Source organism: Mobula birostris, chromosome 4, assembly GCF_030028105.1.
Source record: "Mobula birostris isolate sMobBir1 chromosome 4, sMobBir1.hap1, whole genome shotgun sequence".
Classification (NCBI taxonomy): domain Eukaryota; kingdom Metazoa; phylum Chordata; class Chondrichthyes; order Myliobatiformes; family Myliobatidae; genus Mobula; species Mobula birostris.
The window spans coordinates 64,350,471-64,370,045 of record NC_092373.1 but is presented as its reverse complement, the minus strand read 5'-3'; the positions used below and the strand labels follow the sequence as shown (position 1 = coordinate 64,370,045).

Here is a 19,575-nt window from a genome sequence, read left to right as displayed (position 1 = left end):
GGAAACATCTCAAAATATTCCCTGTAATTGCTCCTAAAAGATATATGTTTCATAATTTCACCTCTCATTCTTCAAAACTCTAAAGAGTACATTTATTTTAGCCATTCATCATTGGGCAATCCTCTCATCCCCAGGAATTAACCTGGTGAACCTATTCGGTATTACCTCCCGTCCAAGTGTATCCTTTCTAAAGTAACAGACCCAAAAATGTACAAGGTACTTCAGATGCAACCTCACCAACATCCTGTACAATGTAACATTCATTTGAATTTTATCAACTCTAATCCGCAAACAATAAAGACCAATATGCTATTTGCCTTCTCAGGTACATGCATGCTTGAGTACACCCAGATTCTTCTAACCCCACTCACTTTCAGCCTCTCTTCATTTAGATAAGTCTGCCTTTTCATTGCCACATTAAAATCCATTTGCCAATATTTTGCCAACTATCTCAATTATACCCTGCTGCACAGTCACAATATTTTCATTCTACCATGGTTCCTACCTATTTTTTGTCAGTAGCAAATATAGATACCTTACACTTTGTCTCCTCCTCTAAGTCATTAATTAAGGCAGTAAATAATTGACGGTCAACGACTGATCAAAGGGGCAGTCCGCCATTTGTTACTACATATGTTCTTCTATTAAGACTACATAACCTTTTGCATTATTTCTGGTGTTCAGTCTTTTATAAATGTAAGCAATGGTTATTAACTAACCATCAATTCACAAAAATAAACAACTCTATGAACAGTGCATTACCAAATTGCTGTGTTTGACTTAAAACGGCAACTGTAATGAATAACTTCTCTGGTGTAGGCTAAAAGAAGAATTAAGGAAAGAAAAACAGTTTTAATGATACATTCAGCTTTTATTTCTGACCTCTTTATGTAAACAAAACAGATAACATTAGGCATGCTTCCTTCCACAAGAGTTTTTCCTGAGGAATTTTGTATTAATTTAGGATTACCACGGGTTCCTGGTACTCCTAATGGAGCACAATATTGAATTAGTAGAGGAAAATCAGAAGTAGGTGCTTTCAGTTAAGAAGGATTTATATACCAAATTGATAAAAGTGAGATTGAAATAATTAATTATAGGAAAAAGGAGTTAAGTCAAATGAGGATGAGGCACTGGGATTGGATGAGTTACAGTAAAGGGCCATGAGAGAAGTGAGGAAAGAAATAATAGAAAAAACAAATAAATTGGGAAGGGAGTAGTGGACAAAGGCCATCTTAACAATACAATAGTCATATTCAAATAGAGAAATAAGCCAAAATCAAAGATTAATAATCAAGTTCTAAGAACATATCTCAACATGAAAACTCTGAGATGTTTAAAATTAGTAGCATTAAATATCTAAGTGAAGAAAGAATAATTAAGAGCCAACACAGAAAGGAAAATCATGGCAGGCAAAGCTGACAAGCAGGTGGCGTCAAGCTGGATGATGGAACTGTAATGCACATATTGTATTTCTAATTTTGCAAAATTTTGGTCAAGATATCAAAAGGGAACTTTTGGAGAAAGTAAAAATATCAAATTAAATAAATACTAGTAAATTGGATTAAAACTGGGTATAAAGATAAACAGAGTATTCCTAAATGGACATTGAATATTTGGACACTACCTCACTTTTTTATATATATATATATATATAGTATTTCTGTTTTTGCATGTTTTTTTTAAATCTATTCAATATATGTAATTGAATTACTTGTTTATTATTTATTTTATTTTTTTTTTCTCTGCTAGGTTATGTATTACATTGAACTGCTGCTGTTCAGTTAACAAATTTCAAGCCACATGCCGGCGATAATAAACCTGATTCTGATCCTAATTCTAATTGGTAGATGCCATTCCAAATCTTAGGCCCATGACTGAAAGCTCATTTCAGAAGGGACATACTTAGTTTGGGTGCCACCATTTGATTACCTTTAAAACCTTTCTTTCACTCTTGCTTTCACTAATGGCTGAAATGAATATGTTACTTGTTAACTTTATGACATTCCAACATTTTAATCATATAAATTATTTTGCTGAAGTCAGTCAACACAGGAAATGTATTCTTCATTTTCTTTCAACATTTGAAGTGCCAACAATTTTATTTCAATTATATCTACAAAGGCCTATTGTACTCAACTTGCATGGCATTTTATAAAATTAATATTACTATAGAACAATATTTGAGATATTAGGCAATATTAAAATGACAGAACAAATGCAAATATAAATTTGTACTTAAACAGCTGAACAGTTAACAGTAAGGAGCAAGTATTGATTATGAGCTCTGTCAACATAAAGGATCGAGTATCAAGTATCACCTTTATTCACCATATACATTTACATGTATGATGAATTTGCTGTTGTGTGTTGGTCAGGGTGCAATGTGCAAGAAAAACAACAACATTCAATGATTATAAAGAATTACTATATAAAAATAAAGTTACAGGATAAAGTACAAATAGAGTCAAATGTGCATGTATTTACAGTACAAGATATACTTACAGTGTAAACAGTATTGTAAAAAGTGGTTTAAAGTGTTTACAGTGCATGCCGTGACAGGCGTAATAGATAGAGGGGATGGGGAGACTAACTATAATGGCTGATCAGATTAACTGCCTGAAGGAAGAAACTTTTAAGATGGTGTGAAGTTTTTGTTTTAATAGCCCTATAGTGCTTTCAAGAAGGGAGCTTTTGGAAAACACTGTTTGCAGGGTGGCTAGTGTCCACAATGATTTGTCCTGGACACGTACAAGTCCTTGAGTGATGGCAGACTGCAGACAACGACGTTTTCCACTGAATTCTCCAGTAATGTACGTATGCAAACTAGTCATCTGTCAAAATGTGGCCAATTTCCAATATTCTTCAAATGACACACTTTGCTTCTGGAGTAGTAATTGTGAATCTTTCCCCATTTGTAATCCATCCATTGGATTACAAAATAAATTGCTTCCATGAGTATTTGCATGCTAGTCAAATTATTATGGTGTACTTTGCTAACCGACTCTATTGATTAATCACAGAGGTTTAATTGCTTTCTACAGCTTTAAAAACAATTATTTAAATGTAATTGTAAGCACTGGTATTTGTTGACAGATTTTAGCTCATGATAATGAAATAAATACCCAGAATATATTAGAATGACTTAAAATTGCAAGTGGTACAACTTTTAATAAAATAACACCTCAGTAATAAAAAGAAAATATTGTCTAATTATGAAATTTCTAGTTGCCGCTATTGCTGATTTTCATTCTCATTTTGCGTGCTCTCATCTTTACAACATGTTGTTATCAGTTTGATTGAAAGTTATTTTAAAAAACTGTGTAATAGTGGACCAGATTCAGCTATCACTAAATACAGAATACACCTGGAACAAAGACAGGCAATCTATCAGGTTGCTTAAGGATATATACTAGAGAATTTTTCCTGAGAAAGAAATATGTCTGAAATGCTCTAGCCATGGTTTGTCCATTGAACTGTACATTTAGATAAATCAATAAGATATTAATGAACCAACAGAAATACCATATTGATCTATTTGCAAAGCAACACAGGAATGAGAATCAACTGCTCAGCCCTCAAGCCTGTACTACTATCTAGTTAGGTCATGCATGATCAGTACTTTGGCTCAACTTCTTTTGATCATTGCTCCAAGTCCCTTGGTAGTCTTATCCACTGAAAATCTATCAATCTCAAATGACTGTACTATAAAAATCAGAGCACAGCACTGTGCAGAAATTCCATTGCTAAAATTACTCTTGGAGCAAGTGATACACAGACTCTTCATGAAATTAGTGACCATATCTATTTTTATTTATTTGGAGATAAAGCGTGGAACAGGCCTTTCTTGCCCAATGAGCTGTGGCACCCAGCAACTCACCGATTAGTCCTATCCTAATCACAGGACAACTTATTAATTAACCGACTAATCTACAACTTTGTACCATAGGAGGAAACCCATGCAGTCACAGGGAGAATGTATAATCTCCTCACAGACAGCACTGAAGTTGAACTCCAAACTCTGAGCATCATGCTAACTGCTACACTACCACAGCAACCCAAATTCCTGCTGTAAACTAAGCGTTTGTCAACAACAAAAGGCCGGATGAACAATAACTAAAGAATGCTGACCAAATATTCAAATGAAAGATTTAATTATCACTTTTGAAAGTGACGATGATAGATAGATACTTGAGGGAAAAAAGGACTGCAGGCCAACAAAAAAGAGTCAGGGATGGGACAAGCAGGATTGCTTTTTGCCAAGAGCTACCTCAGGCTGGAGGGACATTATTTTATGTAGCCCATTCATAGAAAGCTAGGAACACAGAAACCTACAGCACATTACAGTCCTTTCGGCCCACAATGTTGTGCCAACCATGTAATCTACTCTGGAATCTGCCCAGAATTTCCATACTGCATAGCCCTCTAGTTCTAAGCTCCATGTACCTATCTAAGAGGCTGTTAAAAGACCCTATTGTATACGCCTCTACCACCTTCGCTGCAGTGCATTCCACGCACTCAACATTCTCTGTGTGGAAAAGCTTATCTCTGACATCCCCCTTGTACCTACCTGCAAGCACTTTAAATCTATGCCCCTTCATTTTAGCCATTTCAGCCCTGGGAAAAAGCCTCTGGCTATCAACATGATCAATGCCTCTCATCATCTTATACACCTCTATCACGTCACCTCTCATCCTCCGTCACTCCAAGAAAAAAAGTCCAAGTTCACTCAATCTGTTCTCATAAGGTATGCTCTCAAATCCAGGCAACATCTTTGTAAATCTCCTCTGCACTCTCTCTACAGTATCCACATCCTTCCTGTATGAGGTGACCAGAACTGAGCACAGTACTCCAAGTGGGGTCTAACTAAGGTCTTATATAGCTGTTACATTACCTCACGGCTCTTGATCTCCAAGATCTCACTGATCCTCCACACTGCAAAGAATCTTACCATTAATGTTATATTCCATGAATGTCAACTCATTCTTAAAGGTGTTAATTGCTAACTGGAACACATCTTTTGCACTCTGCCTTAATGAATCGTGGGACACCATGTCTATGCTCTCTACTCTCATTTTAAATGTGATTGAATCAGGACAACTTCTGTAAAAGCTAATTCAGATATTTCCACTTACCCCTTCACTTTACTTCCACCTGTGTACATACATCTATTGATGCTTCTGGACACATCTTCAGTGATGTTCCTGGAATCATCAGGTGTTTCGGGTCTTTCAACATCATACAACCTCCTCCAGGTGACCCAGCCGGGGCTGATCAGACCCCAGCTTGTGTCCAGATGGCTAGCTACCTATGACTCCGTGGCTCCCCTCTTTTGAGCCACAGCCATCTTGAGGCCCTCTCTGCCGCATCAGTGGTACTGCAGATGGCTCTCCTCTTCCTCTCTCCCTCGATGCCCAAAATGCTGAAAGCTCTAACTAAAGAACGGGCTATGAATCCCCTACAACCAGCCTCCACTGGGAGACACCTCGCTCTCCATCCAGCCTGCTGACAGTTGCTGACCAGTCCTGCGTACCTGGAGAGCTTCCTTTCAAAGGCCTCCTCCAAGCTATTTTCCCATGGGACCGTCAGCTCCAGCAGCACCACTTGCTTAGTAGATTCAGACACCAGGACAATGTCTGGTCGCCTAAACTTAGGGAAATGGACACTATTTTCCCAGTTGCACATACCTGAAGCTTATTTTTAAATTATGTGCCAAATCTTCCCAAAGACTTCATGCCATATAAGAAAATAAGATTTGGACAGCCCAATCAAAGACCCCACCCACCTGGGCACTTTCTCTTCTCCACTCTCCCATTGAGCAGAACATAGAAAAGCCTGAAAACACATACCACCTGGTTTAAGGACAGCTTTTATCCCCCTGAATCAAGTTCCTGAATGGACCTCTTGGATAACAGGATGAACTCTTGACCACACAATTTACCTCACTATATTATCTTGCACAATATTATTTACCTGCAGTGCACTTCCTCTGTAGCTTTGATACTTTATTCTGCATTGTTATTGCTTTACTTTGTTCTAGCTTGATGTATTATGCAATGATTTGATCTGCGAACAATTTACAATATTCATTGTTTCATGGTACAAGTGACAATAGTACCAATTGCAAATGACTCAAATCTTTTCAGAGTGAGTACATGATGAAATATTTGTACTTGTTAGTCTCATTGTTTCTTTTATATTTTAACATCTTTTTGTGAATAAACTTCAGATAACAGTAAAAGAGTTTGAAGGGTGAAGTAAGGAGTCAAGCCTGAAGACAATTTTGTTCAGTGAAAATACTAAAGAAAAACTAATCATGAATCAAAAAGAGACACATTTTTGCAGTTGTGAATCTTAAATGAAACTAAAATTAGTTAGTTCTCCTTCCACTTTCAGTTCCACTGAAAAAAAATTAGGGATATGACTTATTTTTGTTTTATTAATTAAGAGCAAACTAGTTTTAAATCCTTCTCATTAATTAGTTTAGTGAGTTAATCTGTTATTCATGGAATCTGAAAGAATGTATAAACAATCTGTAAGTGCAGTCCATTGGACTGGAATGATGATTGGGAAAGTATCTAGAGTAAACAATGAAATGAGGTGTTGGCCACACCCAGGAATGTTAGATATTGCAGCTTTAAGACACCTCTGATAAAATCAGTACATATTTGATAGACTGCATGTTCTGTGAACTCTATTCAGTTTATCTAAGTTTTGTCCTGCCTAATCATTGACTACTTGAACAAGCTACTGAAGATTAGTGATAGATAAGTAACCTAAAGTTTTGTTTACTACAGCAACACTGTGGAAGAACTATTCCTGGTTCTATGGCTATACATTGAGCCTCTGCCACTAGGTTCCCTTTTCCTCAAACCTTGCTATCATTGCAACCCACCACAAGTGCTAACACAAAATAATCTGCAGGCGCTGGGGTCAAAGCAACACTCACAACACGCTGGAGGAACTCAGCAGGTCAGGCAGCATCCGTGGAAACGATTGGTCCACGGATGCTACAAGTGCTTCAGTTTGAGCAAAATGATGCTTTCATTAAAGAAAGTAGGAGTACCTTGCCTCTTTATGCACAGCTAAATAAAGTAGAGAAAGTCAAAGTAGTGGGAATTAGGCATGTAAAAATGGAAGGGGAACAATTACTGTAACAAAACCACCTAAGTTTTTATAAATTTCAATGAAATAGGAAGTTAATATAATATTGAGGAAGGTTAATGATGCAAAGAGCACATCTATACATCACCAATGGTGATAAAAATCAATGGCTTAAATTTAAAAGATAGTATTTGAGACATTTGGATGAATATTGGCACAACTACTCTTAGCTCCATGGGAAAAGATAGGTTGCCTTGTTCAAGAAATATATTAAAGTGCCTATTGAGACCCTGATAACAAAATGTAAAGAGGAATGTAATGGAATTAGAAACATAGTGGCTGATTATGTGACAAAAAACAACACTGTTAAGGAATATTCAGTGACCGTGTTGAGACTGGATTGGAAAACATATTTTGCATGAATGCATTGTATCCATGTTAAGGAAGATTCTGATCAAAATCAAGATAAAGTTTAAGGATTCATACAAAGGCATTGATGGGTGCCAAGTTTAGCTACATACATCTCAAGGCAAATTCAAAACACTTTTTCCTTGTAAATGTAGAGCATTACAATATGCATTGGCAGGAGAAGAGCTAAACATATTGTATCACCACATAGCTTCAGTGAAAGTGTCTAAGAGTGACTGGGTGACACAGACTGTGGTGATTGCTAAGATAGTTAAGGAGTGTAGCAATTACAAATTAACCAAAAGAATGGTAAATAGTCTCTGCCAATATCTTAATATCTCAACATCAAACTAGTAGAGATACATTCATTATTAAGTTATGTTTGTCGCATGCCTAGGCCCAGTTTGAAGCAAATGAAGAAAGCCAATACTGCCTAATAATTAACATTCACAAGGGGTGTGTACAAATATACCAATCTCATATACTTAGGAAAGTCAACAAAAGATAAACAATTAATGATACAACCATTGTTGGTAGAATCTCAGAGGGAGACGAGAGGGCGTACAGGAGTGAGATATACCAACTAGTGGAGTGACGTTGCAGCAACAACCATGCACTCAACGGCAATAAGACAAAAGAGCTGATTGTGGACTTCAGGAAGGGTAAAGTAAAGGAACACACACCAATCCTCATAGAGGGATCAGAAGTGGAGACAGTGAGCAGTTTCAAGTTCCTGGGTGTCAAGATCTCTGAGGATATAACCTGGTCCCAACATATCAATGCATTATAAAGAAGGCAAGGCAGTGTCTATACTTCATTAGTAGTTTTTTAGAGATTTGGTATGTCAACAAAAACACTCAAAAACTTCTATAGAGCATTCTGACAGGCTACATCACAGTCTGGCATGGGGGGGTGGGGTTCTACAGCACAGAACTGAAAGAAGCTGCAGGGGTCATAAATTTAGTCGGTTCCATCTTGAGTACTAGCCTACAAAGTACCAGGACACCTTTAAGGAGCGGAGTCTGTGAAAGGCAGTGTCTATTATTAAGGACCCCCAGCACCCAGGCGTGCCCTTTTCTCATTGTCACCAGTCAGGTAGGAGGTACAGAAGCCTGCAGGAACACACTCAGCAATTCAGGAACAGCTTCTTCCCCTCTGCCATCCAATACCTAAATGGACATTGAACCCGTGAACACAACCTCACTTTTTAGTATATATTCCTTCTGTTTTTGCATGATTTTTAATCTATTCAATATGCATATACTCTAATTGATTGATTGATTATTTTCCTTCTTCTATATTATGCATAGCATTGAACTGCTGTTGCTAAGTTAATAAATTTCACAATTCATGCTGAGAGTGATAAATCTGATTTTGATTCTAACAGTCTGGATCAAAAGCTTTGAGTGCACAACAAGTTTGCTTGTGATGTTTCTAGCACTGATTAAACTCGTCATAGATATTTCCAATGATAATAAAATTATTTACATTTTACACATTCTGACCAAAAATGGAAAAAATGTATTCTTGAATAGACAAGGCATCAGTAACACTCTGAGTCACTCAATTTTATCATTCTTGATGAGAAGACCAACCACGCTCTTCCTGACAGAAAACTCATGCTGGTCATTCAGGAGCTGAGGCCTAGTTTCTTCAAGGATGAAAATTGGAAGAAAGGGAGGATATTGCAATGGTAGACAACAATGATATCAATTGCAAAATATCCAGGCATTACACTATTAAATATGTCTTGTAAAGATTACTTTTTGAGGAAGTCAGCTAAACAAACTAAGCAAAATTTATGCCCAATATATAATACTAGATAACTTTACTATCACAGTAATGGAATCTACTCGAACAATGCTGTGATGATGTAGCATGTTTTTCATTATATCTGTACGTAAATGCACTTGTGCGTAGGACAATAAAATCAACTTTGACTATAACAGATGCTATGAAAGCCCACCAACCATACTTGGATAAAATGGAAAACAGAATAGTAAGGCTAGAGGTAAAGGAAATCATGATCATGGCAGAACTCTGTACAGAATATTTGGCTATAATGAAAATGAAGGCAGTGACTAGCATACTTGTTTATTTACCTTGTATAGATAAGCACCTGCATAGAAGAACTAGAAAACAATAACAGTCTGTCAGAATTGTAGAGTACAACCTCACAAAGCACTGCTTCAGGAGCGGAAGTGGCCTACAGAACAATTCCAGCAAGTCAATACGAATAACTGTGAAAAGTTTGTTTCAGTGTTTTTTTTTGGTAGTCCTTCAAACTGGTTTGAAGGAAAGTAATTCAAGCATCAGCACAAAACAGTCAAAAGAAAAATTAAGATCCATGTTTTCGACACACATTCTTCCAGAAGTTGTTTCAGTTAATGGCCCACAGTTTAGATGATTTCAGGTTGAACAATTTACGAAAAGTAATGAAATACACAACAGTTTCGCTTCTCCTTTCCACCCGACATTAAACGGGAAGCAAATGGTCCGCTCGCACAGTAAAGAAAGTATTGAAGGAACAACACATTCCTAGGTTGATTGAATGTTACCATAAAATATTGAATTGCTCTGTTTCTTCTAAGCCACACATCACAACAAGATAGAGTCCCATGGAAATGCTCATGCATGGGAGACTCAGGAAGTGACTGAATATCGTTCAGCTCAATTTGGAACAGAAATTGAAGGAAAGATGGTTCAAACAGAATAAGCATGTTACATGCACTGCAAACAGGAAATTTGCTCATATTCTGAGAACTCCTGTCAGGGTGGAGGTGAAGATATTGAAGAACTAAAAGAGGAACATGCTTCAAAGGTATATCCCATGAAGATTGGTCAAAGATTCAGAAAATTCCATATGGGTGACCTGATCCAAATGCAAGCACTCTCTGTGTCTTAGGGGGTTTTGATTGAAATACTGCATTTAATTTTTAATAATTATTAAAACAGTCATTTAGAACAATCACTTATTTAATTCATTTACCCCACAGGATTACATATTCAAATCACAGGCAGCCCCTTTACGAAAAGGCAAATAGAATTTCACACAATTCCAAGTTAAATAAAAGTAATGGCCTTGGGAAAATAGTTTTACTTCCATCAGTACTACACTGCATTGCCTATGTAAAGCAGGCATTGACCTCAAGTACAAAATAATCCTGTCATTTTTCAAAATACATAGATAGCATTAACTCTAAATGTAAATCAACAAAATTAACTGCGGAATTTATCTACTTATTATTTCACTCATAGTAACTCATATCTTGCCCCTTGTAGAAAATAATCCAAATCATGACAAGCTCACAAAAGGATTGTTCATGGTAGGGGAATAGACCTTTCAATTGACAGTTCAACAGCACAAATTCATTAGCATCATGTGCTCTTTTCCCATTTTACTTCACAACAGTTCAGTGTATGAAGGAAAATACAGTACATCAAGGTGATTCCAGAGGGAGAGAGCACGCAACAGGACCTGGTGCCAGTCATGGCCAGAGATCAAATTGTCAGTAGGCCAAGGGAGTGGACTAATGCTAGAACAAGGACGCCTGAAAACTGCACAGTGTGATGTGAAAACAGGACCCTGGTTTACAGGGGCTTGAGTTGCCCCTGGGGTGGTTTGGAGCCATAGAGTGACCAAGAGGGTGAAAGAGGAGAATGGCTCCATCCTCATGCTCAACAGTAAAACTAATGTTCACAGGCTGAAATTTCTGGTAACATTTTGGGGGTGGTGGAATTGAGTTGGACATTGCTGCAACCATTTTTTTTACACAGAAAAACAAATCAAATTCCAGATGTTGCGTTGTATTCAATTTTGTAAAATATTGGATGAATGCCTGTAAACAATAAACACTATAAGGCTGTTAATGTCCAATGTTTGCTGAGAGCAGGTGGATTCTTTCTTTGTCTCAGGCACCATTACCATGAGATGTCCGTTAATGAATAAATGTGGGTCACTTTGAGAGCAAGGTTAATGGATTCTTTCTTAGTGTCTATTAAATTGGTTGGATAGATTACCCTGTTACGTTCACCAGCAACTTTGATGTGTGTTGCATTCATTTTTGGATTTGGGCTTATCACTTATATATATTGATGTTCTTTTGTAATTAAAGGAATGTTATGTCTAAAACATTGGTGAACTGATGGATAAGAAGTGATCATTAAAGTGTCTAATTGATTTATAAGGGTATGTTGAACATTGTGTTAAAGAACACATGAGTTGTTTGATTGAAAGAAACCAGGCTGAGTTAATGGCATGAAAATAAATGATCAAGGAGTTTGTCGGTCTCTGTGTGTCTTTCTATGCTTGTGGAACTTATATTTATTGGGGTTATTTTCCCTCATGAGGTTCTTTGGACTTCACCTAGACCAGGAATTGCTATCGGTGCCCAGGACACAGAGGTAATTTCACAAATGAGTCAGAATTTGGAGTTTCCCTGACAACATCAACAATCAAGTGGTGACTAAGACTTGTGATTCCCTAAGATCTTTGCGGAAATCTTTGTGACTTGCTATGTAGTATTTAGTGTGGTTGATTGGTGCTTTCTATTTTATGACAATAAATTAGGTTTAAGTTACTTCGTTGTGCTTGTGTGCTTATCACTGTATTTCCTGGACACTCGAATGGCTTGGGTCCGAGCAACCCAGCCCATTACTGATCTGCACTCCTGAAAAGAAAGTAGTTCTAGGGCCTAGAAATGAGTTCATGGCCACAATGACACTTGTGATCTCAAAAACTAGATTAAAAGCAATGCTGTGGGTTTACATGCAAAACTGTGCACTTACATAGGACCTGTTATGTTTCATTGGCTTACAGATATTGACATAAACCTTTTAGACCAAATAGATTACTTCTGTACCATGGAAAAAAATTGTGTAGAACTGGACTATGAAATGTCATGATTCTATACACTGTGCAATTCAACTTTTATGAAATTAAATGTTATCAGAAGTTAGGTTATTACTGAGTAGAATGTAAAATCCACGATTTTTCTTCTGAGCTTCTATGCATTGCAATATAAACCCCTTCCACTGAAATTGCTTCCATAATTTTCATCCCACATACATGCACCTGTGAAAATTGTTTCATTGTTATTTAAAGGAAACCTGCCTAATAAGACCAAGTCTATGTTGGGAATCAGATTGTTTTCTCTCTTAATAGGTTACCTAAGTACATTAGATGCCCCCCTGGGATATCTAATGTAGATCTACCCAAGTCAATTACTAAGAGAGAAACACAATCCTTCAAAATCTTCCAATCTTTGCCTAACCTTCTGTCAGTCTCCAATCCATTGATTCCATTCAAAACAACTACCACCACTCTCCAGTGACCTCCTTCATCAAAACCACCAACATCTTGGGACTACTGAATTTCCTAGAGACATAAGCTCAAACAAGTTATTTATTAGCCCATCACAAATCAACTGTCCAAAAACCTTTTACAGGGGCCAAACAAATTTTGAGGGAAAAGTAATCTTATGTCAGCAAAAAACACTGCTTGTCAATACTGCCACCACATATTATTTAGTCTAAAACAACCACTGAACAAGGAAGAAAATGATTTGATTCATTGACATAATTCTTACTTTAATGGTAACCTAAGAACAAGACTCAAGAGCAAATCTCGACCAACTACAACAATGAATAATATATTACAGGCATTGCAGCTCAACCATGTCATCTTGCATCCATTCATTCACTTAAAGCAATTCTAAATTAGATTACTAAATGAACAAAAGAGCAAAAATCTACTTCTGGAATTCATCAGGTATCATTGAAGTTAATCTGCTGTCCTTAAGACCAGTTTTAAATCTGCACAGTGGTAAATTTCATTAGATTCTTTACCTGCTTGACAAGTAGACTTTCTGCTTCATTTTCGGCCCCCTCAGGCACAGTGGAATTTAGGGTCCGTCTTTCTCTTAATCTTGATGATGCCTGGGCACAAATAGAGTAATGGTTCCATTAGAAATTGTTTAATAGGAATTTATTGGCCTTTGCACTTTAAATAACTGCTCATCAAAAACCACATAAATCAGAATCAGAATCAAGTTTACTATCACTGGCATGTGTCATGAAATTTATTCTATGCAATAATTTGAGTTTAATTACACTGAATTCCTGATTTTCAGATGCAATGTTTATGTTCCAATATTAGTTTTCAAAAATAAACAAAAAACAGTGGATCCTGAAATCTGAAATAAAAACAGTTGCATCTGTAAATTAGAAAAAAAAATTAACAGTTTAAGTAATTAACATAGGAGTGAAGGAAATAAGAGCAGGATTACAACATCTAGTCCTTCAAGCTTGTACTATTCATGAAGATGGTGGCCTTCCTGCTCAATCCCCACATCCAGTAATTCCATTAATGTCTTGAAATCTATTCATCTCTGTTTTGAATGAACTCGGTGACATAAGATCCGTGGCCTCCTGGCAAAGAGAATTCCACAGATTCATCACCCTCTGAATAAAGAAATGTCATATTACTTCAGTCCTACATGGTCTACTCCTTACTCTGAAACTGTGACTCCTGGGTTTTTATTCTGACTTCTTCCCCCTTCCTTTCCAGTCCTGATAGAGGGTCTTGGCCTGAAAGTTTGACTCGTTAATGCTCTCCATAGATGCTGCCTAACCTGCTGTGTTCCTGCAGTATTTTGTGTGTGTTACCCTTGGTTCTAGACTCCTTTCTGCTGAACCCAGTAAGAGGTTTGCAAGTTTCAATGATCTCACCCCTCAATCTTATAAACCTTAGAAAATACAGGCTCAATTTACTTAATTTCTCCACATACAACTAACTTACCTCAATCTGCTAAATCTTCATAGTACCCTCTCAGTTGCAGGATTTCCTTTTGTTAGTTAAGGAATCCAGACCAAGTGCAGACTCATTAAGGCCTTATAAACTCAAGTTATTCCATGATGAAGGCCAAAAAGCCTTCATAATTGCTTGCTGAATGTGTAATTTTTCCCTAGTGTACAACACTATGTACATTTCCTGCGCACGATGTGCATATTTTCACAACTTGTCTACGGTCTCAGTCACCAAAGTGGATAATTTACATTTTCCCACATCATATTCTGTCATATTTTTATTCAATGTTGTCTGTATACCTTTGAAATCTCTTTCTATCCTCTACTCTACTCAAAATACCACCTAGTTTGCACCAGCAGCAAATGTAAGCATGGTCCCCTCGGACAAGTCATTAATATTGATCAAGTACCCTGTGGAACCCTGTGGTATCCCACGAGTCACAATCTGACCATTTGAAAGAGGTTTGTTTTTTTCCCCACTGTTTGCTTTTTGCCTGTTAATCATTTCTGAATACGTGCCGGTATATTACTCCCAATGTCATGCACTCCAGTCCTGTTCATCATCTGAATGGTATATTATTGAAAAGATGTTTGAAAACGTAAACCTCATGTCAATTCTCAAAGAACGCCAGTATATTGGACTAATGTGATCTCTCTTTCATAAGTTTATGCTAACTTTGTTCAGTCCCATTACTCCTTGCAGGTTCTAGCACTTTCTCTGCTAATGATGTTTGGCTAACAGATCAGTAATTCCCAAATTTTCCCCTTCTTCCATTCTTAAATTAGAATGAAAGATACAATAGTTTATCACTCTGAAACATTCACTCTGTTTCCCTCATCGCATATGTGCCGGATTTGTTGGATTATCATTTTCTGTTTTTATTCTTCTCTTGGATTTTCTGACCATTCTGAAAAGTTTTCATTGCATGAGCTATAAAAGTATCAAGAGGAATTGCTCAACACACTGGAGGAACTCAGCAAGTCGGGCAACATCCGTGGAAACGAACAGTCAACGTTTTGGGCTGAGACCCTTCATCAGGACTCGGCCTGAAACATTGACCGTTCGTTTCCACAGATGCTGCCCGACCTGCTGAGTTTCTCCAGCATGTTGTGCCTGTTTGCTTTGACCACAGCATCTGCAGAGTATTTTGTGTTTAAGAGGAATTGCTTCCTTGTGTATGTATGCTGTCTTTATCTCTGTACATATAGATTGTTTTAGTACTTCATTTTCATATCTTTAAATATAACTCTAAAAGTTTCCATGAGGAAAAAAGACCAACCAACAATTAAAAACCTATCAAGGCAGAGAGTGAATTAAGTGTGAATGCATAATACGGTCTATATTGATGGAACACATTAAAGGTCAGCAAAAGATAACTGACAATATTTTCAGAGATCAGATTTCTGTTTAAAGCAAGCATTATGCAATTTGCATACACAAATCACAAGTCAAAAGCTCCAGCAGAATATCCCCATATTATAGTATTAAATCAAAAATTTGTATTTCCATAAACAATGATTTCAAATATAAATTCCTTATGCTGCAGTCTAAGTACTTTGGAATTATTACATTCATTTATTTTCAATCCCTTCTATGCCAAGCCATGAGGATAATTTTATTATTTTAACAAAAATTTTGAGGAAAATGATAAAGCAACTTGCATTTTCAGCCTAACACAAATTTCATATGGATGAAAACAAATAGACAATGTGCACTTACACCAAAAGGCTTGTGTGAGTATTGGATGTGGGGGAGCAGATATCATGGCTGAGAACTGTGATGACGATGTTAATGTCTGTTCAGCATTCAACATTATCATCCCCTTGAAATTCATCATTAAATTCTAAGAACTGTCATCAATAGCTCCACGTGCCAACCAGATACAGTACTCGATTTTCTCGCTTGCAGTAGCCAGTCAGTACAGACTGGCAACAACATCTCCACTAGAATCGCCATCAACACAGGTGCACTATAAGGCTGAGTGCTGAGTTGCCTGCTTTATAATTGTGTGGCTAAGTACAGCCCCAGTGCCATATTTAAGTTTGCAGGCGACACTACTGTTGTTGGCTGAATCAAATGTATAGTGAATTGGCAGGGAGATTGATAATCTAATTAAACGGTGCTACAGTAACAACCTCTCACTCAATGTTAAGAAATCCAAAGAGCTGATCATCGACTACAAGCAGAAGCTGGAGTCTGACCACACTGACCCTTGCTTCTCCCTCTGACCCCACCTCTCTGTACCTGAACATAACGGTTTGGAACATAACTGAGCAATCATTTCTAATAGCTACTTCACTTCCCCCATGCTCCAGAAAGGTGCGGCTCAGAGTAGAGTTAACAGTATTTAGTGAGATCCACATACTCTGCAAAACCCAGCTCTGCAGTTCCACATCCTCTTCACGTTGGTCAAACCTACTCTGCAAACATCACTTCTCATTGCCCATTGACAGCATTAATTCTCCTCATTTATTGTCCCCATTAGAGGATCAGAGGTGGACAGGGACAGTAACTTTAAATTCCTTGGTGTTATCACATCAAAAGATCTGTCCTGGGACCAGCCTGGAAGTACCATCACAAAGAAGGCACAATAGTGCCTTTACTTTCTTAGAAATTTGCATTGATCTGCTACGTATATCAGCTAAATCTTTGATATTCGTCTATAGAAGTACAATGTAAAGTATGCTTTGGGAAGTATCCAGTGGAAAGTGTAGCAGTTAGCATAACGCTTCTTAGCACTAGCGATCAGGGTTCAATTCCTGCTGCTATCTGTTAGGGGTTTGTACGTTCTCCCTGTCACCTCATGAGCTTCCTCCGGTGCTTCAGTTTTCTCCCACATTCAAAAGACATAAAGGTTATTATGTTGTATGTTCTATGTTCTTATTAGGTTATGTAGCCCCCTGATAAGCCTCAGGCTCGCTCAACTCGCTGTCGTCTAGGGGAAGCAGCCTTCAGCCCTGCCAAACTGGGTAATTAAGTTTGTGTGGATGCTGTGGTACCCCACCCCGTCAAATAACAGACAATACACCATATACAATTAAATGAATTACAATTTATAGATATTACTGGAATTATATAAATAATAGAGATAAAATATAAAAGGAAAGTAAAAGGCACCAAACTTATCAAAGTTCAATCCCTTCATGCACAAACAGTTGAAGCTCTAGTAACGATCCTCCTTTCACCATTCGATCCCCTCTGACCTCCTCGACCCACCGCCTGGGACCAACCACTGTGGTTGGCCAGACACTCCACGAGTCTGTCTTCGTCTCCTCTCCTTGCCGAAGACCCTGGACCTTGGACTCCGGCTCGGGGTCCACCCCCCCCCCCCCCACATCGGCCAGCTCACAGCATCATGTCCACTCTCTCTCTCTCCCCATCGCGCCTTCTGGCCCAAAACCCGTGCATCACAATAGCTTACAGACACACAAGAAAGAATAACATCTATCCCAATTGGTTAACAACTGAATACACTCTCTCTATAACCCAAACAAGCTGCTAGTGAGAGAACTTTCTCAGCAGTTAATATAACAAAGAAGCCATTTTAATTAGACTATGCAGTAACATAAAAGAAGAAACCCCTTAACACTTTATTGTCCACAAGGGTGTTATTAGGCAGTGTGGACTCATTACACCAGAAGTATCTGTTACCCTGCTGTATTTCTAAGTAAAACAAAAACCATAGTAAAAGCCCTAACTACCATTGAACACATTTACTTGAAGCACTGCTACAAGAAAGCAGCGACCATCATCAAGGACCCACCATCCAGACCTTGCTCTCTTCTCATTACTACTATTGGGCAGGAAGTACAGGAGCCTTAGGTCAGGAACAGGTATTACCTCCTGCGAATAACTTCACTGATCACAACTCTGAACTGATTCCACAACCTACAGACTTGCTTTCAAGGATTTTGCAACGCGCAATCTCAGTATTATTTATTTTTTATTTGCACAGTTTGTCTTATTTGGCACATTAGTTGTTTGTCAGTCTTTGTTTATGTATAGTTTTTCATAAATTCTATTGTATTTCTTCATTTTCCTATAAATGCCAGCGAGAAAATGAATCCCAATGTAGAATATAAAGCATGGCTGTATCTATGGGTATTCATGTATGGTTGAGTGATCACGAAATTTGAACTTGTCTGATATGGTAACATATACATAACTCGATAATAAGTTTGACTTTGAAGTAGTTTATTAAATTGTGACGAGGAAAATGGCATGAATACCCAATGCAGAGAGAAATCTAAGAAATCAAGATAAAGTGGGAGAATTATCTTATGGTCCCACCTATTATTTGTCCTCTGTATTATTAAAGCAGAGGATTTGTTCATTACCATTTTGATTCTTTTATGAGCAACACAGTAAGTCAAACTCCATCTATAGATAAAAATAAACTGTCAACATTTGGTTTGAAATATTGACGGTTTATTCCTTTCCAGGCTACTTCAATTGAATTGATTCCGCAAGCAACTGAAGGTTCACATTGTATCAAAAGCTATGGAACCCGAGAGCATCCTAGCAATCATAATGAAAACTTGTTCTCTGAAACCAGCCATAACTCTAGGCAATCTGTTTTCTCTACGATTACAACAGTCATGTACCCAGAATTGTGGAAAACTGCACAAGTATGGCCTGTCCACAAAAAAAAACAGGATTAATCCAAACCAACCAGTTATTTTCATATCATCCTCTGTATAAGCAACTGCAAGGTGGTGGAATCAGAGACAATGCTGTCATAATACAAAGGATATATTCACTGGTGATCTATCTAAGTTCTAACAATCAATGCCAGATTTCATCACAGTCTGGGCCCAAGCATAGTTAAATCACGAATCATGAATTTTATTATCATTATTAAATTTTAGTCTCCTTAACTAATACAGGTGTTTGCAAATAATGTAGGCACTTTTCATACTGAGCCATTTCTTTTAATAGTAGTGAATAGCTCAGTAGATAATACTTCGATATTGGTCAATGTAATTTTTAAAACATAAGCCATATTTTCACAATTATTTTTAACTCCAGCTTTCCTTTTGTCTTCTAGACAAGGAAATAAGTGTGTCAATCATTATTGTAAGTTCTAGACAAAGCCATTCCTCTGAGGATTCCAGTAGCTTGTATTCCAGATATTTACTGACATCTTAGTCACAGAATTATGGGCTTTGAAGACATTGGGTTTGTTGACCACAAAGTCTTAAACTTGAAAGAAGATCTTAAGCCCTGTCTGATACAGATAGCTTCTAACGACCATG

General features: G+C 37.4%; 1 protein-coding gene across 3 annotated transcripts in view; it reads right to left on the bottom strand.

Moving 5' to 3' along the window:
* dock10 (dedicator of cytokinesis 10) overlaps window positions 1-19,575 on the bottom strand; it is a 289,520-nt gene that overhangs the window by 127,747 nt on the left and 142,198 nt on the right. For all 3 annotated transcript variants that reach the window (XM_072255460.1, XM_072255461.1, XM_072255459.1), the window contains exon 3: window positions 13,360-13,449. In XM_072255460.1, the coding sequence (XP_072111561.1) occupies window positions 13,360-13,449 (90 nt within the window). The remainder of the gene's footprint in view (window positions 1-13,359; window positions 13,450-19,575) is intronic.